Source organism: Desmodus rotundus, chromosome 6 (genome assembly GCF_022682495.2).
Source record: "Desmodus rotundus isolate HL8 chromosome 6, HLdesRot8A.1, whole genome shotgun sequence".
Lineage (NCBI taxonomy): Eukaryota > Metazoa > Chordata > Mammalia > Chiroptera > Phyllostomidae > Desmodus > Desmodus rotundus.
The window spans coordinates 139,031,709-139,054,547 of record NC_071392.1 but is presented as its reverse complement, the minus strand read 5'-3'; the positions used below and the strand labels follow the sequence as shown (position 1 = coordinate 139,054,547).

At 47.3% G+C, this 22,839-nt stretch overlaps 1 protein-coding gene across 9 annotated transcripts in view; it reads right to left on the bottom strand.

Annotated features, from left to right (window-relative positions):
• ABLIM3 (actin binding LIM protein family member 3) overlaps positions 1–16,511 on the bottom strand; it is a 101,863-nt gene extending 85,352 nt beyond the window's left edge. For 5 of the 9 annotated variants that reach the window (XM_045185047.2, XM_053926561.1, XM_053926563.1 and 2 more), the window contains exon 1: positions 15,867–16,349. In XM_045185047.2, coding sequence (XP_045040982.1) covers positions 15,867–15,879 — 13 coding nt within the window. In that variant the 5' untranslated portion in view covers positions 15,880–16,349. The other 4 variants (XM_053926562.1, XM_053926566.2, XM_053926567.2 and 1 more) reach the window with 4 other exon arrangements.
• Positions 16,512–22,839: the final 6,328 nt, after the last annotated feature.

The following is a 22,839-nucleotide window of genomic DNA, read 5'->3' as shown; positions in this document are numbered from 1 at the left end:
GTGGGTGATGCCCAGGAGCCCTGGACTCAGGGGCAGCTGCTTGGTGAGAAGCGGCCTCAGTGAGGGCAACGGCTTTCAGATCCAGAACCTTCTCCCCAAAAGGTGGTGTGATTATTAGAGGGAGAGAAAGGGAGGGGATTAGGCCAAAAAGCTCCCCGAGGTGGGTCAGAAGTCTGAAAATGCCGAATAAGAAGGTGGATGTGGACACAGGCATTCATTCCACTTGCTCCCGGGTGGGTGCTGGGCATGGATGTGGAGGGCCCTAGAGATGGAGGAGACTCTTGTATGTTAGATAGCTGGCCTGTTTGTGCTGCAGACTCTTCTTGACCTAGAGAAAGATGCAGAACCCCAGAGGGGCCATACAGTATAGCTACACAAGGCATCCCTGCCTTCCTAAGGACAAGGTACCCTAAAGTTTCCCTGAGTCCCTGGACACAAAGGCTCTTCCTGAGTGAGCACACTACCTGAAACTAGCAGTGCCCAGGTGTCACTTTTCTGGTACCCACCAAGCCCCAGGCAAGACCTGGCTGGAAGCAGAAAGTACCAAGTCAGCACAAACAGGTAAAGTCCATACACTAAAGCTCATGCCTGGTGGCGCAGTAATTTATTTGGCAATGTTTACTGGCTAATTTCTATGTGCTAAGACTGGGGATGCGTGTTATTTGTTGAAAAAAATATGGATTTCAAGGGAGACAGCAAGGCAGAAAGGAAGTAGAAGTTTGGCTATGGAGGAAGTAGGTGGGGGAAGAGGTACACGTCTCTCTATTTCAAATAAAACAAGCATGTTTCCTCTCTGGGAGTTTACAATTCTGTGGGAAAGATCCACAGTAAGTATATAAACAAATAAATAGGTAATTACAAACTGTGACAAGTACGATGAAGGAACAGAGTAAGGGCTGGGGACAGGCAATCTGAAAGTAAAACATTTCAGCTGAAATGTTAGTTTTGCAAGGAAGCTATGGAAGAAGACCAGGGGCAAGAACAGTGTAGGCAAAGAAAGAGCATGTGCAAGGGCCCTGAGGCTAGAAGGCACAGGGTGAGTTCAAAGAGGCCAAGGTTGGAGTTTCAGGGCCAGGGAAACACCTGAACAAAATAGGTTGGAGAGGAATCTCTTGACATGTACAATGATTAAATGTTTACCAAGCATTTTCACAGGTGTTATAGTTGAAATAGCCATTTGAGGTAAGCAAGGCCAATCAGATGGGCCCTTTGAATTGATGATACTAGCAGATGTCAGAGAGCTAGTAGGAGAGCTGAGACTTAAATGGAGTCAGTTCTTCTGTTTCTAAGCCTAGGAGTCTCTTAATGGCCCCCCCGTCTCTGTGTATGTGTATGTTTAATTTACGAATAATGCAATATATAGGTAATTACAATGAGTTTTGACAAATATATAAACCCACGTAAACAGCATCTCAATCAAGATAGGATACATTTCCATCACTCCAGATAATTTGCTGCCATCTTTTGCAATCAATCACTCCTCCCCCAACCAGAGGTAAACTCTTATGGTGTCTATCCACAGATTAGTTTAGTCTGTTCTTGAACTTCATACAATGGAATCATATAGTATGTGCTCTTTTATGTCTGGCTTCTTTCACTCAGCATGCCTTTGTGACTCATTCATGCTGTGGCACGTACCAACAGTTGGTTCGTAGTATTCCATTGTGTAAATGTATCACAATTGGTTTATCCATTTGTCTATAGAGGAACATCTGGGCTGTTTCCAGCTGTGGAATATTATGAGTTAAGCTGTCAGGGACATTCTTGCACAGATCTTTTTGCAGGGTCTATGTTTTCATTTCTCATGGGTAAATAGCCTAAGAGAAGAGTCACTGGATCATGGGTAGGTTTACGTTGCGTTGTGGAGAGACTCACAGTTTCCCAAGGTTGTCGTGCCACTTTCCATTCCCACCACAGTGTATGAAGAATTTCAGCCCTTTTGGTGGGTGTAAAAAGGTGCTTTTAATTTGCATGTCCCTGCTGACTAATGACATTGAACATATTCTGTGTGCTTATTGACCATTTGCTTGTGTTCTTTTGTGAAGTAGCCATTAGAATTTCTCACCCATTTTTGGTACTTTAAGTGTGCTAAGAAGTCATTGCTTCCCTTAAAGTCCTAAGATATTCTGTATTTTTTTTCTAGAAGCTGTATAGTTTTTGCTTCAGTTTACTTAGGTCTATAACCTATCTCAAATTAATGTTTGTGCATTGACATGAGGGACAGGCTTGTCAAGGGTGAGGACTCCTTTATTTTTTATTTTAGTTTTTACTTTTTATTGTGGCATAACTTGCGTAGAGTGAAGTACGCAAATCTTAAGGGTAAAATTCAATATTTTTTACATGGGCACACATCCATGTAGTCACATTCGTATCATTTGAGGACTCCTTTTTAATGTCATAGATATTTGTTAACCTCTCTATATTGGTGTTACACTTAAGTCATAGTTATGGCAGCTTTTTGCGGTGTTGAATTTTCTCAAACCCATGCATTTGACAGAATATTATGTATTTGAACTTGGTGCACATGTGAACTTGTAAGCTCCAGCAATAATTCTCTGGCTCTCCAGTGGTCTGTGGCTTGCAGGTGGGGAGCAAATACAGTATACCCTGTGCTAGGAAATGCACATGAATAAACCATGTTGACTTATAGCAAATGACCTGTAACTATAAGAATGTTTTCAGTGAGGGCCAGGGACTGCAGAAGAGGGAATAAAATCACTTCAGGAGTGGATATGAGAAAGCTGGAGTAGAAGAGTCTTTTAGCCTGAAGATGGCTAGGACTTTGATAAATGGGGGTGATTGTAGGAGGTAATTGCCTATGGGAAGAATAGCCTTACTTAGAATCCAGCTGAAACCAGTTTAAGCAAAAAGGGGATTTTTTTAGTTTTTGCAGGTGGGAGGTCTTAGGGTGGGGTGTAGTGGGTAGTGTCTGGCCTCAAGTCTGGCTGGATGCAGGGGCTTTACTGTATCATCCGAGATATGTTCTCTATTTTCAGACAGTTTCTTCTCACATATTGGACAAGTATGGTCACTAGTATCCCCTGACCCTCATCTTCTCACCTCAACAACCTAATCGAATGAATTCTTCTCCTTCCCAGTATCTCCCCATCCAATTTCAGGAGATACTCTGGCAGGTCTCTTTTGGGCCAAATGTCCACTAATGAACAAATCCTTGTGGCTAAGGTAGATAGGAAGCATGGATTGGCTAGTCTAGGTCATATGCCACCCCCTGGGGGAGGCACAGAACACCACAATTGACAGCCCATTAGTATTACATGGAATTGGGGGGAGGCGTTCTTGCAAAGAACCAGAAGGAGGGACGATAAAACATGCTGGACAGACAATATGGCTACTGTCTTTCATTACAAGGGAATGAGGGCTTCGAGTCAGAAATGTGAATGGGGAGCAAAGCAGGAGGAGGCTTTGCTCTGGACACTGAAGCACTAGCCTGGAATGTCTGTACTTTCCCAATCGGGAGAGTTTCAGGCCTGAGTATCATTCTCTGCAGCCCAAGCACTGTCTGCTGAACAGATCCCAGGGCAGCCTGCACAGCCTAGCATTTAGTGACCGCTTGAGAAGAGACATATAACACGACTGTGAATTACGGCTGTGCTAAACACAAGGGCAGCAAACACAGAAACGGAGACAGCTCTGTACAACCCTTTCTGTGTCTGTATTTCCAGTGCGCCTGCTCTATTATATTTGATGTAGACTTCCCTTGTAGTTACAAAGATGAAGTAAATAAGAATTAGGCATTTCTGTATCATCATTTTGAACTGGAACGTCTTAAAGTTGCAAGAGATCTTAGAGGTCATTTAGCATAGGGCTCAGCAAATCTGGGCTCATGGGCCAAATCACTCTCCATCTTTATTTTTGTAAGTAAATTCTGGTTAGACTGCAGCTTCCTCCATTTGAGGACACGCTGTCTAGGGATTCTTTCATTCAGTGGAGACTGTATGGCCTACAAAGCTCAAAATATTTACTACCTGGCCCTTTACTGCAAAAGCATGTCAACTCTGGTCTAGTATAACATGCTTCCTACTCAATTAAGAACGTCCTCTACAACATTAACTTCACCTCTTACTCATGCCTAGGACCAAAAGAGACAATTCATGGGAAGTTTAGAATATAGTCTGATGTATAGTAAGTACTTCTTAATACATACATCTATCTCCTCTCCCATTGGAATGATCAAGAAGTGACTGTATCCTAAGAGTATCACGTGTTGATTAATTTGTATACTTAAAAGAGGTTTTCCCAACACAAATGTATTTCATTACTTAACCACCATTAATCATTACTGTTTCCTACGTGCCAAGTACTGAGCTAAGCATTTTATGTGCCGCCCCTCACTCAGGGACCCCTTAACATTCCCACCTTGAGAAGAAACTGAAGCTCTGGGGGTACAGCGAGTCTCTGAAGACTGCAAAACTAGTAAGTGGCCGAGCTGGAATTTGAACCCAGGCAGTCTGACTCCACAGCTCTAGGGCTTATCAAACACACTATGTAGGCATCTTGATTTGGTCAGTAACCTAGTTTTCAAAGTATCAGTTCGCACGGTCCCAGAAATCAGAACCAGATAACGGGCCCACCTGGGGGCATGCGTGGTCAGGCCGACATTAACGCACAGTGGGCTACGGAACCACTGCCATCCTCTCTGCAGGCCACACCTTCCCCTTGTCCACTCACACCTGCGCTACTGCATTTAGCCTGCCTCTCTCTGCCTCTGGGCTCTCTCATCCATCAGGTATGTGTTGCCGGGGAGATGGTCCTAAATAATGCACAGCTCTGGTCGGGTCACTGCTCAGCTCAAAACCTCTCATGGCTCCTCATTGGCCATAGACTGTAACAAATACTCTCTAGCCTGGCATTTAAAACTCTCAACGATCTGATCCTCCCCAACTCCCCAGCCTTATTTCCTCACTTTCCACCTACTCATACCCCATAGAATGCAGGCAAGCTGGACTTCCTGACATTTCCCCAAACACTCTGTATCTGTTTATTTCGCCCTCCACCCGAGCCAAGAGCCCAGGATATAGAAGTTGTGCAACAAAGGGGTTGTGGAATGCATGTTGGGAGAAGGAGTGAGTAAGCCCATCTGGAACGCCCCTTCCTGCCCTTCTACTCCACCTACCCGGAGTTTATTCACTTCCCAAGGTCTTCTCCATGCAGCATCCCCCAGGCTTCCCAGAGGAATTTGGCCTGTCTTCCTCTTCACTCTCCCGTCACAACACCCATGATGGTTCCCTCTGTCCCTCTGGGACACTGGAAAGAGGTAGTCTGAGGTCACACCCCCTGTCCTGGGCATTTCCTGTCCTACAGTGCCTACCACATCACCATACATGGGGCAGGGATTTGTGTCATTGCCCCAGTGAATGGGTGAGCAGTGCCGGGACATCCAACAGCCACCTCACATCACAGTAAAATGGGGAAAGACAGTGAAAAGGAGGAAGCAGGACAGGGTGAAAGGAGGCTTCAGAGTCAGATCATCACGGTTGCAGTCACCTGCCCTACTACTTCCTAGCTCATGTGACCAGGGCCAGGTGACTTCACCTTTGAATCTCATTTCCCTTTTATGCAAAATGGGGATATAAATATTCCTCATTAAATTCATCTAGTCATATATTCATTTAAGGCTTCATTACCTATTAAATGTGAGATTTGGGGCCAATGACCTCTTCTCTGAGCCTCAGTTTCTTCTTTTGTAAAATGAGGATAATATTAGTGTCCACCCCCTAGGACTTTCGTGAGGGTTAAGTGAGTTTATGTCTGTGAAGAGATTAGCAAGGTGCCGGATACCCAGTAAATGCTCAACAAACATAAACTCTTATTAGCAATCATCACTGCATCAAGCGCTGTAATGCATTTGGAGGACTCAACTATGAACAAAAACGACAGGCCTGTCACAGAGTCATTATGTGGCTTATTGTCAAATGAGGATAATAGACAGAAATGAATAAAACAAGCTACTGGATAAAACAGTTCCTGACTGTGGAAGGTTCTTTAAAGGATGGTGCAAAACAACATATATAGGGACCTTCCTTAGATATGGAATGCGGGCAATGCCTAGGTAGGACTGTTGGAAGCATTTAAAAAATATGTCAAACATTTACACTCAGACAGGTTATAGCTGGAAAAGAATGTCTCCTGATTAGGAGGAGGAGAAAAAATTGATCTGAGGCTAAGGCATCCCGGATGTGGGTTGGGCCTCTCTTTGTTCCTAAAATGCTCCCTCCCATGTCCCTTCTCCCTACACATAATGGGCCCAGGCTCTGTCTCTGCCTTTGAAAGGGGGACTTATGGCCACTTGAGGTTCTTGTGCCATATAATTCTGGCATCACAGGCAATTCTCCTTCCAGAACAACACATGCCGACTGTGAAAATATCTACTTTTATGGTTGCCTTAGATCGTCCTTGGACAGGCAGGGTCTGGGCCGTTTCCCCATGTTTCAAAGTGTAGGCGCAAGCCTCTGGCTGCCCCTGCTCCCTGCTCCTGCATGCTACGAGTAGCCTGCTGGGGGAGGACTGGCACTCGGTGGAGGGTGCTTCAGGTGCTTAAAATAGATCAACTGTGTCATTTGACTATTGCAACGCAGTTGTTTCATTGGCCCTGCTGGTGCTGGTGAGGGCAAGAGATAACAGCCCATGAAGAAAGACCTGTGCTTTGCACAAAATTAAGCAGATGTGAGGAAGAAGCTTTGGAAATGATACAGGCAGTAGCGTGTGGAATTCTGCCAGGAGAGGGAGTAGGGCGGTTGCAGAAGCACACAGCAGTAACCACAGCACTGGAAGCAACAGGGCAGCCAAGTGCACCCTGTCTGGACCCCTTGTCTGCCTGGTGATACACTTACAAAGGAGGCTGGAGACTTCTGGGTGGCAGGACTCAGTCCAATAGCATTGTGTAAAATTGTCACAGGATCACCCATACTCTCAGGCAAACACAAAACCAATGTGAGGGGCTGACTCTGGAATCTCCCTGCTGCTCCTACAATGCCCTATGCCTGCCATGTTCAAGTCCTTCCACCATCCTGGCCGCTCTTTCCTGGTCATGCTCCACTTGATCACTGCCCGCTCTGAACACAATGCTTCAGATGCACCCTAATCAGGGTTCTGTGGAGAAGTTCTACAGCCTCTTCCCATCCATGTAGCTGGAATCACATTGTACAGCAGCCCACACGGCTCTGTTCCTTCCTACTGAACTTGAGATCAACCCACCCACACTTTTACTCCAGTGGCTGCCACACCTGTTGTCACAGACACTGGGAAGTCATGGCAGTTGAGAAGGGGAAGAGTTCAGGTAATGTCTGAGAGGTATGACCAGGTGTGGACACATACTGAACATGGGAGAGTGAAGGAAAGGAAATGTAGACAAGGATTATTTTCTAATTACTAACTTAGGTGACTGGGTAGATGGAGGTTCTAGCAATCAAGTGGAACCAGCAAGTTGAAGCAGTTTTTTTACCCTTTATTCTTTTTAAAGAGATTGAGTTTATTAAATTATAGGTTTATTTAAGTTTATTACAATTTAGGGTGAAATGCCTTGGAATATCCAGGTGGGAGACTTAGCAGATGGTCCAGAAAACAAACCTAGAGCTTAGTAGGGAGGTCTGTATTGTAAAGGAAAAGAGAGAGAGCTTTTCATTAATAAATTAACTTGTAAAACATCTTTTGAACACCTACTATGTGCCAGACACTGTGCTTGGCTTTCTGTGGACATTTGCCACTCTGATTTCATCCGGAGGAGTGAAGAAAATCTGCCCTCCACTGAAATAATGATGTTGGCATTACCCACCTTCTCACCTCTCTTTCTCAACAGAGCGCCATATTGACAGAGAAGAGGTTTTGAGAAACCGTATGAGGTCAATTCGTGGTTTTTCAGTAACCACTCCTTAGCTGGGCGGGTATAGAAACTGACTTCACTGTCATGGAGCTCGTGCTGCTGACTAGATGTCCTCAACTGAACCAGGCTGTCTTATACCAGAACAATCTCTGGAACAGTTCAGCCTCCCACGGTACCTTCCTTTGGCCTGGAAAAGGAGCCTAGAGCTAGAACCAGTTATCCAGAATTTCCTTCCTTTGGTCTGTGCCTATCCCCCCTCCCCCACTAGCTTCCCCTGGAAACAAAACTGACCTCTAGGAGATGGGGTGGGACATTGTTTGCCCAACTGTATCCAACAGGATATGATATCTCCCTTCTGGGAATAGCTCAGCTGGGGAAATGCGGACATGCAGTAAGGCTTTGCGCGCTTCAAGAGGACTTTAATAACATGGCCGTGTTAATCAATTGCTAACTCCAGGCAGGACTTTCTTTCATAGTAATTAACAAATATGCTGCAGTTTCCACTTCTCTGTGTGAAGAATCACTTCTCCACGTTGGACGTTATATGGATCTATTACACAGGGGTTTAAAAATTCAAATGCTTACAGTAGCAAGGTAACATACAAATATAAAGCTGTTCTTGTGCAACTTAATGGGAAGCGGTGGCAACTAGGGCACACTAGAGGCCAGTACAGGCCCCAATGAGAACAGGCAATCCTGCTGACTGCTGTCACACAGCAGAATAGGGCCTGGGATGCGAGATCCTCTGGCTGTTTCTTTAACAGAAGCTGTAAATCCTAATTTTGGTTTCCCGATATCCCATTGTTGGCAAATGATTCAAATTCATTGAAAACCCGCTGTAGGGCAAATAAAATATGTCCTGTCATGCTCTTCACCAGCTGGCCTATTTGATCCATGAAGGCAAGAGCTATGTCTGCTACATTCACTGCTGTGTGCCCAGCGTCAGGTCCGGGGTGGAGTTTGGGGGCAGAAAATACTTGTTGAGGGAATACATGAGCAATCCAATTCTTACTCCCCATGTTGGACATTCCCAGGGACTGGGCAGATTGAAAAAACAATACCATGACTGTAAATTCTGTTACACTATTGAAAAGTGATAGTTGTGTATAATGACCTGAATGGGGGGTCCAGTGGGGAGTGTGGACTACTAAGCCACTGCACTCCTCCCTTCTGGGGACCTCCTACATGTGAACTCTTCCCTTCAGGTTCTCAGAGGTGGTGAAATTAGGGTTTAAACATCAAAACTAGGCAGATAACCTTTGTGACTTGTGTGTTTAATAATCAACTATCAGCACCCTACACTAGCCCTGGGGAATGGCTGAAATTCAGGGGAAACCAATCCACAGCAAAGTCTTCTCCTGGGGGAAGACTTCTCCTGGGGTCACTTAAGAAATGCTATGTTGTGGATTGAACTGTGTTCCCCCAAATTTACACATTGGAGTCCTGACCCTAGGTGCTGTAGAGTGTGACCTCATTTGGAAATTGGGTCTTTACAGAGGTAAGCGAGTTAAAACGAGGTCATTAGGGTGGGCTCTACTCCAGTACCACTGGTATCCTAGTCAAAAGGGGTAATATGGACATAGATACACCCTTAGAGGGAAGACAGTGTGACGAAACAAAGGGACAAGACTGAGGAAGGGGCCCGAGGGCCAGAGGGAGCTGATGGAACGAGGGAGGATGGATCTTGGCAGCACTATGTGTGGTGTGTGTGATGTCCCCAACCTTGAGGATGAGCCAGCACTGGGTTTTGTGCCTAGGAAAGCCATAGCTTTCCAGAGCTCTGGGAGTTCCGACCCAAGTGAGGAGCCCAGCATTTATGGGACACAAAACTGACTTTGGTGCTCAGGACCTCTGGCACTCTGGGGTCAACTGAGTCTCCTATGGACCAAGGAGAAAAGCCTGGAACAGATGTTTCCTCATGGCCCTCAGAGGGGACTGATCCTACTGAAACCTGGATTTTGGACTTTTAGCTTTCAGAACTGTGAGATAATACATTTCTGCTATTTAAGCTACCCGGTTTGTGGTACTTTGTTATGACAGCTCTAGCAAACTAATACACACTATTTCTTTCATTTTATAGACACTTGCTATATACCAGACACTGTTTAGCAATTCACAACTATTAACTTATTCTCTGTAACAACTCTATGAGAGAACCACTTTTATTTTACCCCCTGTGGTTATTATTAGAGCTGGGGAGCTGAGGTACAGACAGAGAAAGTAGGTGACTTGCCCAAGGACACACAGCAAGTAAAGGGCAGAGCTGGAATTTGAATCCAGCTACTTAGTCCCACTCTGTGCCCTTAAGAACTACAGGAGAACAATTTAATTGGCAAAGGTGCTCACATACTTCTGGTTGTTTTCTGTTCTTTTACAATGATATCTGGCTAATGTTGGATATCAGCCAGGTGCTGGCCGTTCACCACAGCAGATGTTATCTGAGCGTGATAAAGCTTTGGCCAGACAGGAAAGTTGGAGTTCAGAATTGATATCACTTCCTCTATTCGACAGGAGCACTCTTGAAATCACATTGTGATTTGCAGAGCTGTGTTATTCATCATACTGTTACATGGTTTTTCAATTGTTCCTTACATGATTCCTCTAACCCTCCTTTAGCCTCAAGTAATCATTAGTCAACAACTGCTTCATCTGGGAAGCACTGTTTGTTTTTTTTTTAAACAAACCTCTGTCCTTATAAAGTATACGATTATCTCTATTTTATCAGTTTTGCAAATTTAGAATTTCTTTAGAGGGCATTGTCCTGTGCTTGTGTAATGGCACCTTTCCTCAAGAGTCCCCACCTGGCAATGACATTAGCAGAGGAAGGTCACTGTGCTCCTTGAGCTGCTGCGTATCTTCAGTTCTTAACTCCCTACCTCTCCAGACTCACTCTGCTCCCTTCCCTGCCCTGCAGGGTCCCCTAGGAGGCTGACCACGATGGACCCACCAACTGCCTTCCTTGCTCTCTGGCTCTTGGTTGGATTGAGCCAATGGGAGCACTGTATGAGATCTAAGAGGTCAGGGTATTGATTCCCCTGCCTCCTTTCTTGGGGTTGCCATGGGCTGGTTGCCTTTCTGGGGCCAGGGGCCACAGCCCCTATCAGGCAGTCCTTGTACTACAGCTTGTTGGGTCTCTGGAGTTTTTTGGGTTTTTTGCTTTACCCTATCAGTCTGGGGTATAGTTGTGGTATGAATGGGCTGCTATACTGGCCTCCTAGCATTGGACCATCCTTGTTTCTCCATGTTTGCTTCTCTACACCCTTCTCAAACACTTGCAAAGACTCCTTCTATTGAGCTCCCCTCAAATTGCCCATTTGTTCCCTGCCAGGACCCTAACTGAGAGACTCCTCTTCTCCTTCACCCTATAACTCAGTCAGGTGCTAGGCTATTGGGCTTTATTTTCCATAGGATCTTCCCCCTTATTTCTGCTCTTAAAACCATCAAAATCCTGGCCCTCAGACTTTTTCTCAACTAAGGTAGTTGTGTATCCTAGGATCCTACCTTCCTGTATTACCCTTTCAACCCATGACAGATACAACACCAGTTAATAGTCTTCCCGAAACTTTCCTATGTACAGAACCTGGTGCTGGCTACAGTTCCAGCAAAACAGGCTAATTTTCAACCAGAGGGTTTGGCTCTTATGATACCGTCACTGCAGAACTTTGCTCTACTCAGTGACCAGCTCCACCTCGGGCTCAATTCCATTTCCTGAGATCTGATGCTAGTGAGTCTCTCATGTTATTTCACTTAATCCTCACAACAACTCATACATTGGCATTACTGCTCACATTTTATATATGATAAAATCCAGGCTCAGAGACATGAACTACCCTGTCCAAGGTCACAGACAGAGTATACCGCAGGTCTTGCATTTGAACTCAGGAATCCATACCCCAAAGCTCAGGTTTTTACTGGCTCAGTATGGTGTTGCTTATTCCATGACATTTTTGCGGGGGTTGTATGACCCCTGGATACTCTCTCTAACAAAACTTGTTGGCATACCTGTCCATGGTAGAGACCCGGGAAGGGGCCTGAGGGCAGGAAGAAGCTGATGAAATGAGGGAGGATGGCTGTAGGCATCATCGTACATGGTATACATGATGCTTCAACCCCAAGAATAAGCCAGCACTGGGTCTTGTACCAAGAAAAGCCATAGCCTTCAGAGCTCTGGGAGTTCCAACCCAAGTAAGGAACACAGCAGTTTAATGGACACAGAATTGACTCTGGTGCTCAGGGCCTCTGGCACTGTGGGTCAACAGTCTCCCCTGGTTTTGGACCTGGAGGCTTGGTAAATCCTGGGGCCAACACGGGAACGGGAGGCATAGAAAGTAACCAAAAAGGTATTGATGCCTGAAAACACGCACTTCAGGTGGTGGTGCCCCCATGGCTCTGAGGATTGTGTGAGAGCAAGGGATCTGGTGGCAGCTACTTCCTTGCTACGTGGGTTCAGGAAAATGGCCTGTGGTCACATGGATGAGTGTGTGATGACAAGGACGAGGCTCTGAAGGAACAGGGTCAAGGTGCATGGAGAGCATATATTGGGGGCATGTTTGCTGGGCTGGTGAACTGAGAGGCATCTGCTGCTCTGGCGGGACAGGAGGCGAGCCTGGGTGCAGGAGGTGGGAGTGGGCAGAGGGGCAGGTGCTGGAGGGGGAGGACTTTCCAGGAGGAAGGAACAGCACATGCCAAGTTGGCAGGAGCAGGTGCTTAGAGGGAATGGAAAGAGGCAAATGGGATGGGCACGTGGAGAATGGTGCGGTGTGGATGAGATGCAGCTGTGAGCAAGGTCAGGCCAGGCCACACCACTTGGGGCCCTGCAGGTCTCATTGAGGGGTTTCCTTTCACATGTTAGGAGCAATGGGGTCCACATGTTAAGCAGAGTGTGATGCAGAGGGTGGATGGGGAGAAGGGAGGGTGCTGGAGTGGGATGATGGGTAACCAGTTAGCAGGCTGCCTCAATAGGCCAGGAGACAAATGCCAGATCCTTGGAGTTAAGTCGGGCACAGGCCAGGGGAGGAAAAGCTGGACAGTAGACCCTCCCAACAGAGGCCAAGGTAGAAACGGTTGCTCTTTTCCCTTCCATTCCCTGAAGCTCTTTGCCCATGGGAGAATGCGGTCTCAGCGTTAGCCTGGGGTTCCTGAGCCCTGGGCATCCTGCTCATGCCTCTGGTGTCTTGTTCTTCCCACAAGGAGCCCTCCTTCCCCTCCCTTATTGGCTCTGAAGGCCAAACACCACCTGTTACATTCCGCCAAGTCTGAACCACCAGCCCATTCCGTCATCTCCAAAATTACCCCTTTCTCCCAAATTCCTGCTCTGTGGTGTCCTGGAACTCAGCTAGATTTCAGAGGAAAGGATTCCAATGAGCCAAAAATGCTGGTGCCGTAAAGTCAACAGCCAAACAATAACTGCAGTGAAGATGACACTCTGACTGCCATCGGCGACACGACTGCCAGCTATACCCAAGGTGCCACATTCCGAATTTTACACAGCGCTATCACATGCATCTCCATCCCACACTGAGGGAGGTCCCGTCATTCCCATTTTGCAGATGGGACAACTGTGCTGAAGACCACACAGCTAATAAATGAGAAAAGTAGAACTAGAACCCAGGACCACCTGATTCCAGGGACCAAGCTCTGTCTACTCTTACATGCTGTCTCAAGACTTCAGCCGCTCGCTCCTCTTCTCCAGAGGAAATGATTAGGAACTCAATAATAAGCTCATTCTTTGCCCCCACTTCAAAGGTGACATTTGAACCATGGACTAGGAATGGTATGCACTGTCAAAAAGTCATGCATCCAAGAATCTTTCATAATCCAAATATTAATTCCATGACTTGAAGAAGTTATTGTAAACCTCTAGACAATTTTGCTTCTAAAACTGGAGTACTAATGCCAGTCTCACAGGTTGGGTGTGAGAGTTTGGGGTGATCGTGCAGGTGGAAGGCTTAGCACAGTGGCTGGTGGAGAGTGAGGACTCAGTCAAGGAAAGTAAAAGAAAAACTAATAAGAGTTTCTCTTAGGCTCAATTTCAGGCATGAGGATTAAGTTAAGAAATTCACATCCCAAAGGGGAGAGCAGTTTTGCTTAGATCAGGTCACCTCAGAGATGTCCTGCCAACACCCTGTTCCCACGCCCTTCCGACCTGTCACACCTTCACTGCAGTGAGGTTTGATTTCCACACTGTCTGTCTGCAGGAACTCAGGGTCAGGAGGAGCCTCAGTGATGATGGAGCCCCGCCCCTGTGCCCCGAGAGAGCCTCTCCGATGTTGCCCCAGGCAGCACTTCCTCTAATGGGGACCGCAGGGACCCCCATTCTATTCTACTTATTTCCCACCATTCCTGGAAAATAAACACATTCCCCCCTACTTAGAAAAAGTACATGAGGCTGGAACGCCTCAGCTTTTGTCAGTGCATTTTTGTCAGTGCTCAACTTCTGTAGTATTCAATTCTATTGGTTGTTCTTTCTTTTTTAAAAAAGGTAAAAATCTCTATTTTGTTTTTATACCCAGTGTTGCTAACAGAATGAGAATTCCTTACCAGTCTAGAGAGAGAAAAGCGCAGGGCAGTGGCTTGTTACTTTATTTCTTAGCTCCATGAAAAAAAAAGATAAACTGCCCTTCTCTTCTGTCATTTAGTGAGAAAGGACTCCAATAAATACAGTTTTTGCTGGAGATAGTGAGAAGTGACAGGCTGCTCCCATCTTTATTTGTCTGAAAGCACCAGATGCAAACATGTGGCTCACTAAGCAATCGGGTTGGCAGAATTTTGCTCTTTGCCTGGGCCTGGTGTGAAGCCAAAGCACTGTGCCAGACTGGCAAAACCAAGAGGCAAATTCTTTGGCTAAAAGAGGCAAAGGGAGTCCAGCTTGCTTAGCAGAGCTGTGTACTGCACAAAGGAAGGCAGCGAGAGAAGTCACACAATTACGTAGTGAATAAATACAGTTCATTGCCATGTCAGTGGCTTTCATTCTGTCTCCTGTCCTCCCTGCCTTGAAATGGAGGGAAGGTGAGGAAAGAGTGGGTTTTGGCCTGGACGCAGCCTCAGCAGGTGCTGATTTTTCTGGTCTTGCTGCTCAGCTTTAGCTTTTTTTTTCCCAGAAGAAACTTGTAGATTCTTAGATTAGAAGGGTCTCTAATTGATCCCTCTCATTTTACAGAGGATATGGGATCCAGAAAGGAGACTGATAGGAAAGTCATAGACCCAAGGAAGTGATGTTCCTAGAGGTCCCCCAGTTCAGTGGCCCCACCTGCTGCTGAATGACCCAGACAAGCTCAGCTGATGAGGGAGCAGGAGGGGGCACTTGACCCAGACTTCCCGTTCAGGGTGATGCCACCGCAGGTACCCATGGTTAAAGGGACTACACCAACAAGACATGGACGGGGCCTCCTTGTATTTCTGACTGTGTTTTTCCACAGCTGGGGCCCAGCCCAGTAGCAAAATGTCTGGTTCTGGCTCTGCAAAGCAGTAGTTAGAGACCTTGGCCAAAGGATTTGTCTCTTTTTCTCTCCTTCTGGGGATGGCTAAACAGCCTATAGCTATGTAGCTAAATTAGCTCAGGCCCATGGGGCTGCAGGCACTCAGGAGAGGGATATATTACAGTCCCCAGACCCACCCACCGAAGGGCCAGTCTCCCTGCTCCTCCCAGTTCCAGGACAAGCCCAGCTCTCCTTGGCTTTCCAGCTGTGTGCAAAGAGGTCTCATCAGAGCCTCCACAGCCAGACAATGGCCACACTACTGCTTCTGAGGCCTTCCCAAGCATTGCTGGAAGGAGACAGCCTAAGGAGGCAGCCTTTCCTTTCAGAGGCAAGTGGTGCTGCCGATAAAACATTAGCAAAATTATTATGAAAAGCCAGACCCCTAGTTCTCTACCGGTGAGCACAGAAAGGATCGAGCAGGAGTCTGGGGGCCATGTGTCCACCCAGATGCCAGGTTTCCTTCCTCCTTCCAGGCAGCCCCGGAGCAGGCTCCTGCACCTCCCGCCCCCACCCTGTTCCCATGGCAAAGGAGAGGAGGACCCACTTACTGCTCGTGTTCATGGTGATGCCTTTGCACTGGGTCTTTCATTCAATACGGAGGCTCTGGTTGCTTATAAAATCTTCCGATCTTCCGACCTCACTCATCACCTGGGGGGTGAAAAGGCAGTCCAGCGCCAGCTCTGTATCCTCAGGTGCTCTCTCTCTCTCTCTCTGCGGTCCCCTCTCAGTCTGGGCTGTAGCCACTGGCCTTGAAGGCGAGTGGACTAATAAGCGCAGGTGAGAGCAAGGAGGAGGAGGAGGCGGGGAGAACCCGGGCGCCCGGGTCTTGCTCCCCTCGGACTTGAATCAGAGGCAGAAGCGGGGCTGGCAGCGCCTGCTCGCGCGCACCCCCAGCTACTCCAGCCCAGCGGCTCTGGAGCCCAAAGGGGGTGTGGACCACAGGGAGGCAGGGCGGGGGCAGCGCGCAGGGTGCTGGCTGCTCTGGGCAGGGAGTCCCCGCCTGGATTTGGAGAGCAGTGACCCGCCCTGGGACCCACCTCTCGGCCAGCGTGGGGAGCCAGAGGCCCCTGCCTGGGCCCCTGAGACCGGTTCATGAATCCTGGTGCTCGTCTGAGGTCTCGAATACCAAGGCGAGCAAAGCGAAATAGGAGAGCTCGACATCCATGATGCGGGCTCGCTAGGTGGCAGCGCGGGGCGGGTGGTGGGGGGGGTGCGAGGGGTGCGGATGCGGCTGCTCCCTGCTGCCACCTGCTGGACGCGCCGGCGCGTGTCCAGGCCCCGCCCCACCCTGACTTCTCCCTGGGTCCTAAGGTGTGACGCGGCGGGTGGCGGAGTGGGGGGGGGACCCTTGTCCAGTGGGGCCAACGAGGGGGTGCTTGAGCTCTAGTTTCCCTCCCCTGGTCTTAGGGTTTAAGGGCTGGATGATGACAGGGAGATAAAGTAATACTGGGAGAGGCTGTGAGGAAAGGATTGGCTTTGTAGGAAGACCGTTTTCACTTCCAACTCTGCTTCTAACCAGCTTGGTCTTGACCAGGTCACTGCAGTCTCTGGCTCGTCTTCCTCGTGTATAGGAGGGGGCAGCTGGACAAGCTGGTGAGACACTGGGGGATTCTCCCAGCCTCCTAACTTATGGTCCTATCTTCCCCTTTGTGCCCCTCACCACTGATTCATTTGTTACAATTGTATATTATCTATCTCCCCCACTCGAAGTGGGGAAGTATGGGTCTTGTCACATAGTAGGGTTCACTATGAGAGCCCCCAATACCTAGAATAGTGCCTGGTGAACGGTAGGTATCAATAAATATTTGTTGACAGAACGCTCCAGGTCTTTTCTAGATCTAATTTTGTGCAGCCCTCAGAGCAGAAGGTCAAGGAATCCCCGCCTGGAAACACTTCCCTATCTGAGGAAAACAGCAGGTACGTGGCCTCGTGACTCAGTCTCACAGGTCCACCCAGTTTTTGTATGGCCGACTAGCTCTTGTCCAAAGTGTTTTGTTTTTGAAATTAGTTCTCCTGGGTGTGTATTATAGAAACCTATGATCTGATTTTTGGGGTTGTGATTAATTCAGTGGGGTGGGGTTCCTTACATTCCCCTGACTACTTACTTACCTTGTCCTCTGAACCTAATTCATGATCACAGAAGCATGACTTTTGAGTCCAGAAAAACAGGCCTGAGAAGACACATGATCCCTCCCTATAGAGTGACTCTGGTTAGAGCATGTGTCTAATCAAAAAGCTGTGAACACTCACACCCCCGACTCCCAGACAAGGCAACAGTAGGTCAGAGGCTGAGATGCCTGCCTAGGACACACAGCGACTCGTGGTAGAACCGGACCAGGTCTTCTCATTTCTAGCTTGGTCCTGTGAGAGAGTGACTAAGTGTGAACCAGAGTCTAGGACGACAGGGTAAGGGTAGGTAACTACCCTAAACTTGGAAAGAACACCTTCTAGGTAAATATAAAGTTTCTGACTTCCATAGGCTAAAAAAACAAAACAAAACAAAAACCCACATGGCCGTGACCCCAAGATATTATTGTGATTAAATACTCTTCATAGAAATCGAAATGTCATCGGATTTGAAATACATCGTGACAGCTTAATAGGATTTGTTTCCAGTGGAGGGGGAATAAGCCTGAACTTCCTCACAGTGGTTCTCAAAGTTTTGTTTGTGCAACAACCACCTGAGATATCTTCAAAAATGCAGATTCCCCAGCTTCTGATTACTTGCTCTGCATTTTAAACAAGCATCCGAGGTGATTCACAGACTACTATTTGCTACTGAAGAGGGCAGAGGCTAGAATAGCTTTGAGAACAGAGTAAGTAATTAATAAATATTAAATCACTCCAAAAGATTTCTTCAGAGACCCTGTACATTTGCAGATTGGGGTTCCTCATTTGATTCTCTTGTTGAGTGCAACTTGCTAGGTTCTAATGCTTGGGAAAAGATATATATATTTTTTTTTCTGGGAGAAAGTTTAGGTAAGTTGTACATAAATATGTAAAATTAATAAGACTGTTCAGTGAACATGTTTAGTTGTCACCTAACGCTTCAGGGTCCAGAAATTTTCCAGTCATAGTCAAATAAAAGCATGGTGTTCACTTATTAATTCATTCACTCAACAATCATTTACGGAAGATCTGCTTTGTGCTAAGCCTTTGGTAGCTACTGGGGATATAGTGGTGAATGGGATGGACAAGGACCATGCCCTCCTGGAGCATAAGTTTTATTTTCGGCGGGCGGGCAGGGAGGGCGGGTAGATAGTAGTTAACTAAGAAAAGTGTGAATATTAGGTAAACCCAATAATGGCTTGGTTAAGAGGCCAGGCACTGATTTTCAGTCCCAGCTACATCACTTACTAGCTGTATGACCTTGGATGAGATACTCAGACTTTATGAGCCTCAAATTCTTCATCTGTAAAATGGGTCGAAATGATACCTACCTCATGAGTTGTTGGGTGTATTAAAATTGTTGGGTGTAATGGTGAATGACAACGTGGATGGTAACTGTAAGTATCATCCCTCACTTAAAACTACCCTCAGAGACGGTTCTGTCATCCTCCACTCACGTAGATCCATGGGTCTTTCCGTAGAGTGGAGGCCATGAAAATGTGCCTCAGAATTTTCCAACGACAGGGAGCTTAACTGACTAGTTCTTTTGGTCTAGGGTGCTTTTAAAATAATAAATCCAGCTGGCTGCTGATGAATGCAGCTCTTTGGGGAGACCGTTGAGCCTTGGACCACTCTAAATGCCCCAAATAGCTTCTGTTGGGGAAACTCTCTGCATGATTATACTGGTAGAAAGAAAAGGGTTAAAAGAAGCTAAAAAAGCTATACCGGTGAGGATGCCCACAACAATCGGAGGCAGGCGGGAAAGACGCAGGAGGAAGCAGAGGGTGGGACTCTGGATGGAATCACCTGTGAAAGTCATCAGGGAAGCAGAGCCTTGGCTCTGTCCCTGCAGGAGAATGGAGCTCAGAGCTCAGAGCAGAGGGGCCCTTTGTCTGGAAGTTTGTTTTGAACTTCAAGACACCCGAGTGCAGATAAACAAGTCTCACTTGGAAACAGACAAATAGACCAGGTGGCAAAACCATCTGCAGGCAAATCTTCCACTTTATTCAAGGGGGACTAGGGAAACTTTGAGGACCAGCTTCACCCAGGCTGCCACTGGGCTGACTCCATGCTGCTTTTCTTCTTCTCAAAGGGCCCCCATCTTTCCTGACTTCCTGTCCTTAACTGGGTCATCTCTAGCGCCCCTCCCAGTATTCTGCCCGCTCATTGCTATGACTTACTAACACAGGCCTAGGTGCCCAACTTTTGTTTCTACTTGCCTTTCTCTGGTCCCCACACAGCTCCATTCTGCACTCTGTTTCCTACACCGCCTGCTCCGTGCTCACCCCCTCCTGTGCTGCCCCTGCCCATTCATGAACTGCGCTCTCCTTCTCCCTCCCCTTCAGCACAGAACCCCCGGGCCTAGGAAGCATGGGCATGGTGGGAGAGGTGCTTGTGTCCCCATGTTTCTACTGGCTATCCCTAGACTATTGCATATCCTATCAAGACTCAGTACTTTTATTTCTGAAAAATGACATGTCGTTGTTAAAAGGAGACAGAACTACGTGTGGTAGTTGGGGGGGAGATTTTCATGGTATGTGATTAAATAAGAAAAGAAAATTCCAGAAAAATATGTATAGTATGTTCTTATTCAGGATCATGTATATTTGTGGGCATAGGTATTTATGCAACATAATCCATTTAATATATAATATGTAGAACCTACAGAATATACACAATGTAATATATAAAGTAGTTCAATCATTTTTTCATAAAGGGGACCCCCATATATAGATACATAGGCACTACACATACAGATAACTGTAATGCATAGAAGGAGGCCTGGTAGGGCGCACATCTGACTACCTTGGATCAGGGTAACCTTTTGGATTATGTAGGTTTAACAAAATCACTCAGACAATGTCAAGATGTGAGAGATTTTGGCAGACATTTATTTGAAGAAGAATTAAGGTTTTTTAGGTCATTCTGTCATTGATCCATTTATTGAAATACTTTTAATTGGATGTCTATTTCCTGCCAAGTGTGGTGCCTTGCAGAAACATAGGGGAGGAGACCATACAGAAATAAACACTTAAATATGTGATTACAATCTGTAAAGTTAGTGAAAAGAGAGCAGTAATAGACCTAAAAGAGGGATGTCTCACTCAACAGGTGACCTATGAGCTAAGGCTGAAGAAAGAACAGCCAGCCTGAGCTGGTGTAGGATCGGGGAGTGGGGGGTGGAGGGAGCATGGGACTAAGTAGCGAATGGGAGAATCACAATCACAGGTGTGAGGGCAAGCACGACCGGCTGCCAGTGATGGGTGTCATGGTTTCTTTGTGGAGGAGCTTGGTGGGGTCCAGATGATAGCCTGGGGTGGAAGCGGCATCCTGGGCTAGGAGGCCAGGGGTCCTGCTTACACTCCTGGTGCAGCAGGATGTGAGGTAGCTCAGGGGCTCTGGGATAAAATGGTCATGATCAGAGACTTGGCTCTACTCTTCATAGCCGTGGGACCTTAGGCAAGAGACTCAACCTTTCTGGGCCACAGGTTCCTGATGTACAATAGGGGCCATAGCAGGACCTACCTCACTACGAGTGTCAGCAGCAATGGCCGAGACAGTAGCTTAGCACAGCGCCCACTAAGTGCTCCCACATTTTCACTATTGAGTACTTTGGAACAACCTGACTGACTGGTAAGGTGAGCCTCTCTGGGGCTGAGTTTCCACCTTTACAAGGGAGGATTAGAGCAGACGACTCTCAAGGTTCCTTTCACTTTAATGTTCTTGGTTCTGAGTGTCCTGAGGTTGGAGTGTGGCAGAAGGTCTGACCATTGGCTAGGCTGGTGCAGGGTCCTTTGATCCCTCAGGGGCACCACTGGTTTGTGCGGAGACCCAGGTCCTGGGGAGGGAGTGGACTTCCCACCAGGAGATGGAGCTTCGCGTGATGCTCCCTAACCCCACGCCTGCGCCCGTGCCCTCCCTGGAGAGCCCTGACACCTAGATGGGGTAATCAGGACACATGCCTGTTTTTCTCACTATAGTGGCTTTGTGATGGGGCCATGCTTTTCCTCCTGTTCCTCACATTGTTCTGTGGAGAAAGGTTTTTTTAAAAAAAATCAAAGGGGTTCCTGAGGTCTTTACACGAAGCTTCTGGGGGAACAAAGGAAGTGGCTTTAAGATCAGAGTGCTGGGGGCTGCATGGGAGCTCCAGTCAGACGGTGCCCCCTCAGGGTTCTACTGGGGCCTTGCACTCACACCCCACCCGCAGTCCCAGCCTCCTTCCTGACAGTAAGCAGAGAGGGGGGTGGGGTGGGGGGTGGGGGGCGTGGACCCAGCTCCAGCTGTGAATCTGGGAGGTCTGGGAGCCTTCCCTTGGCCAAGACAGGCTGCTCTTGGCTGGGTTTCCATATTGGTATCTAAACAGGACCTCAGGGAGCTAGCTATCCTGTTCCCTTTTGCAGATGAGGAGACTGAGTCTTACTCATTAAGCACCAGTAATTTCCCTTCTGCCTACAGTTCTGATGGTAGTGCCCTACTTTGCTGTGCTTCTGAGTAAAGCCAGTCGTTTCCGTCACTTCCTCAAGATCACCTCAAGTCCCTGCCTCCCCTGGGAGCCATCCTCTGAGCTCCTCTAACACCTGCCCAGGCCAGTCATTAGGGGCCACCTGGTCTTGTGCCCCTTCTCCTGCTGGCTCCCTGCACACAGGGATTCCCTGGCCTCCCAGTGAGTTTGCCCCTCTTGGGAATTCTACACACACTGTTCCCTACACCGGGTTTCTCTTCTCTGCAAAGCTGGAATCTCCTCATCCTCCAGGTTTAGCTTAATTGCCACCTCCCTAGAGAGGCATCCCATGACCAGCTGACTGAAGTATCCCAGAGAGTATATTTAAGTGATGGGTGGAGTGCCAGCCTTTCAGACACCATGGGTTTCTTCCTCTCTTCTTAGAGGTCAGTTAAATGAGCTCCCATGCCCTCTTCCCCCAAACTTGGCTCGCTTCCCTTTTTATTCATTGGCTCTTTAAGACCTAAGTTCTATCTCTGGATCTGGTCTTCCACCACATCCTTTAGAATCAGCTGAGAATTCATGTCTCTCTCAGTTGTTAAGCCACACAGCTGGGAAACCCAGTGTTGCTGTGTGCAAGAGGGAAGGACTGGGAATCAGAAGACCTGGGTTCCAGGTTTGACCTCACTTCCTCGCTATGTGACCTTGGACAGCCAATGAATTCTTGTGTCTCAATCTCTTTAGCTGTAATGAATAACAGTGTCTATTAAGCATCATTATAATATGTATTACAATTACCCCTTTTCTGTCTGTATCTTGGGGTTGGTTGTTCTAGGAATGAAATGAGAAACTGTATGCTCTGTAAAACTGAAGTATTTACGAGGTAGGAGGTAATTATTTTTCCCTCATCTCATTATAAATTAGAGATCCAAACTCAGGCATTTACCCAGGATTTACAGAAGGTTTCATCA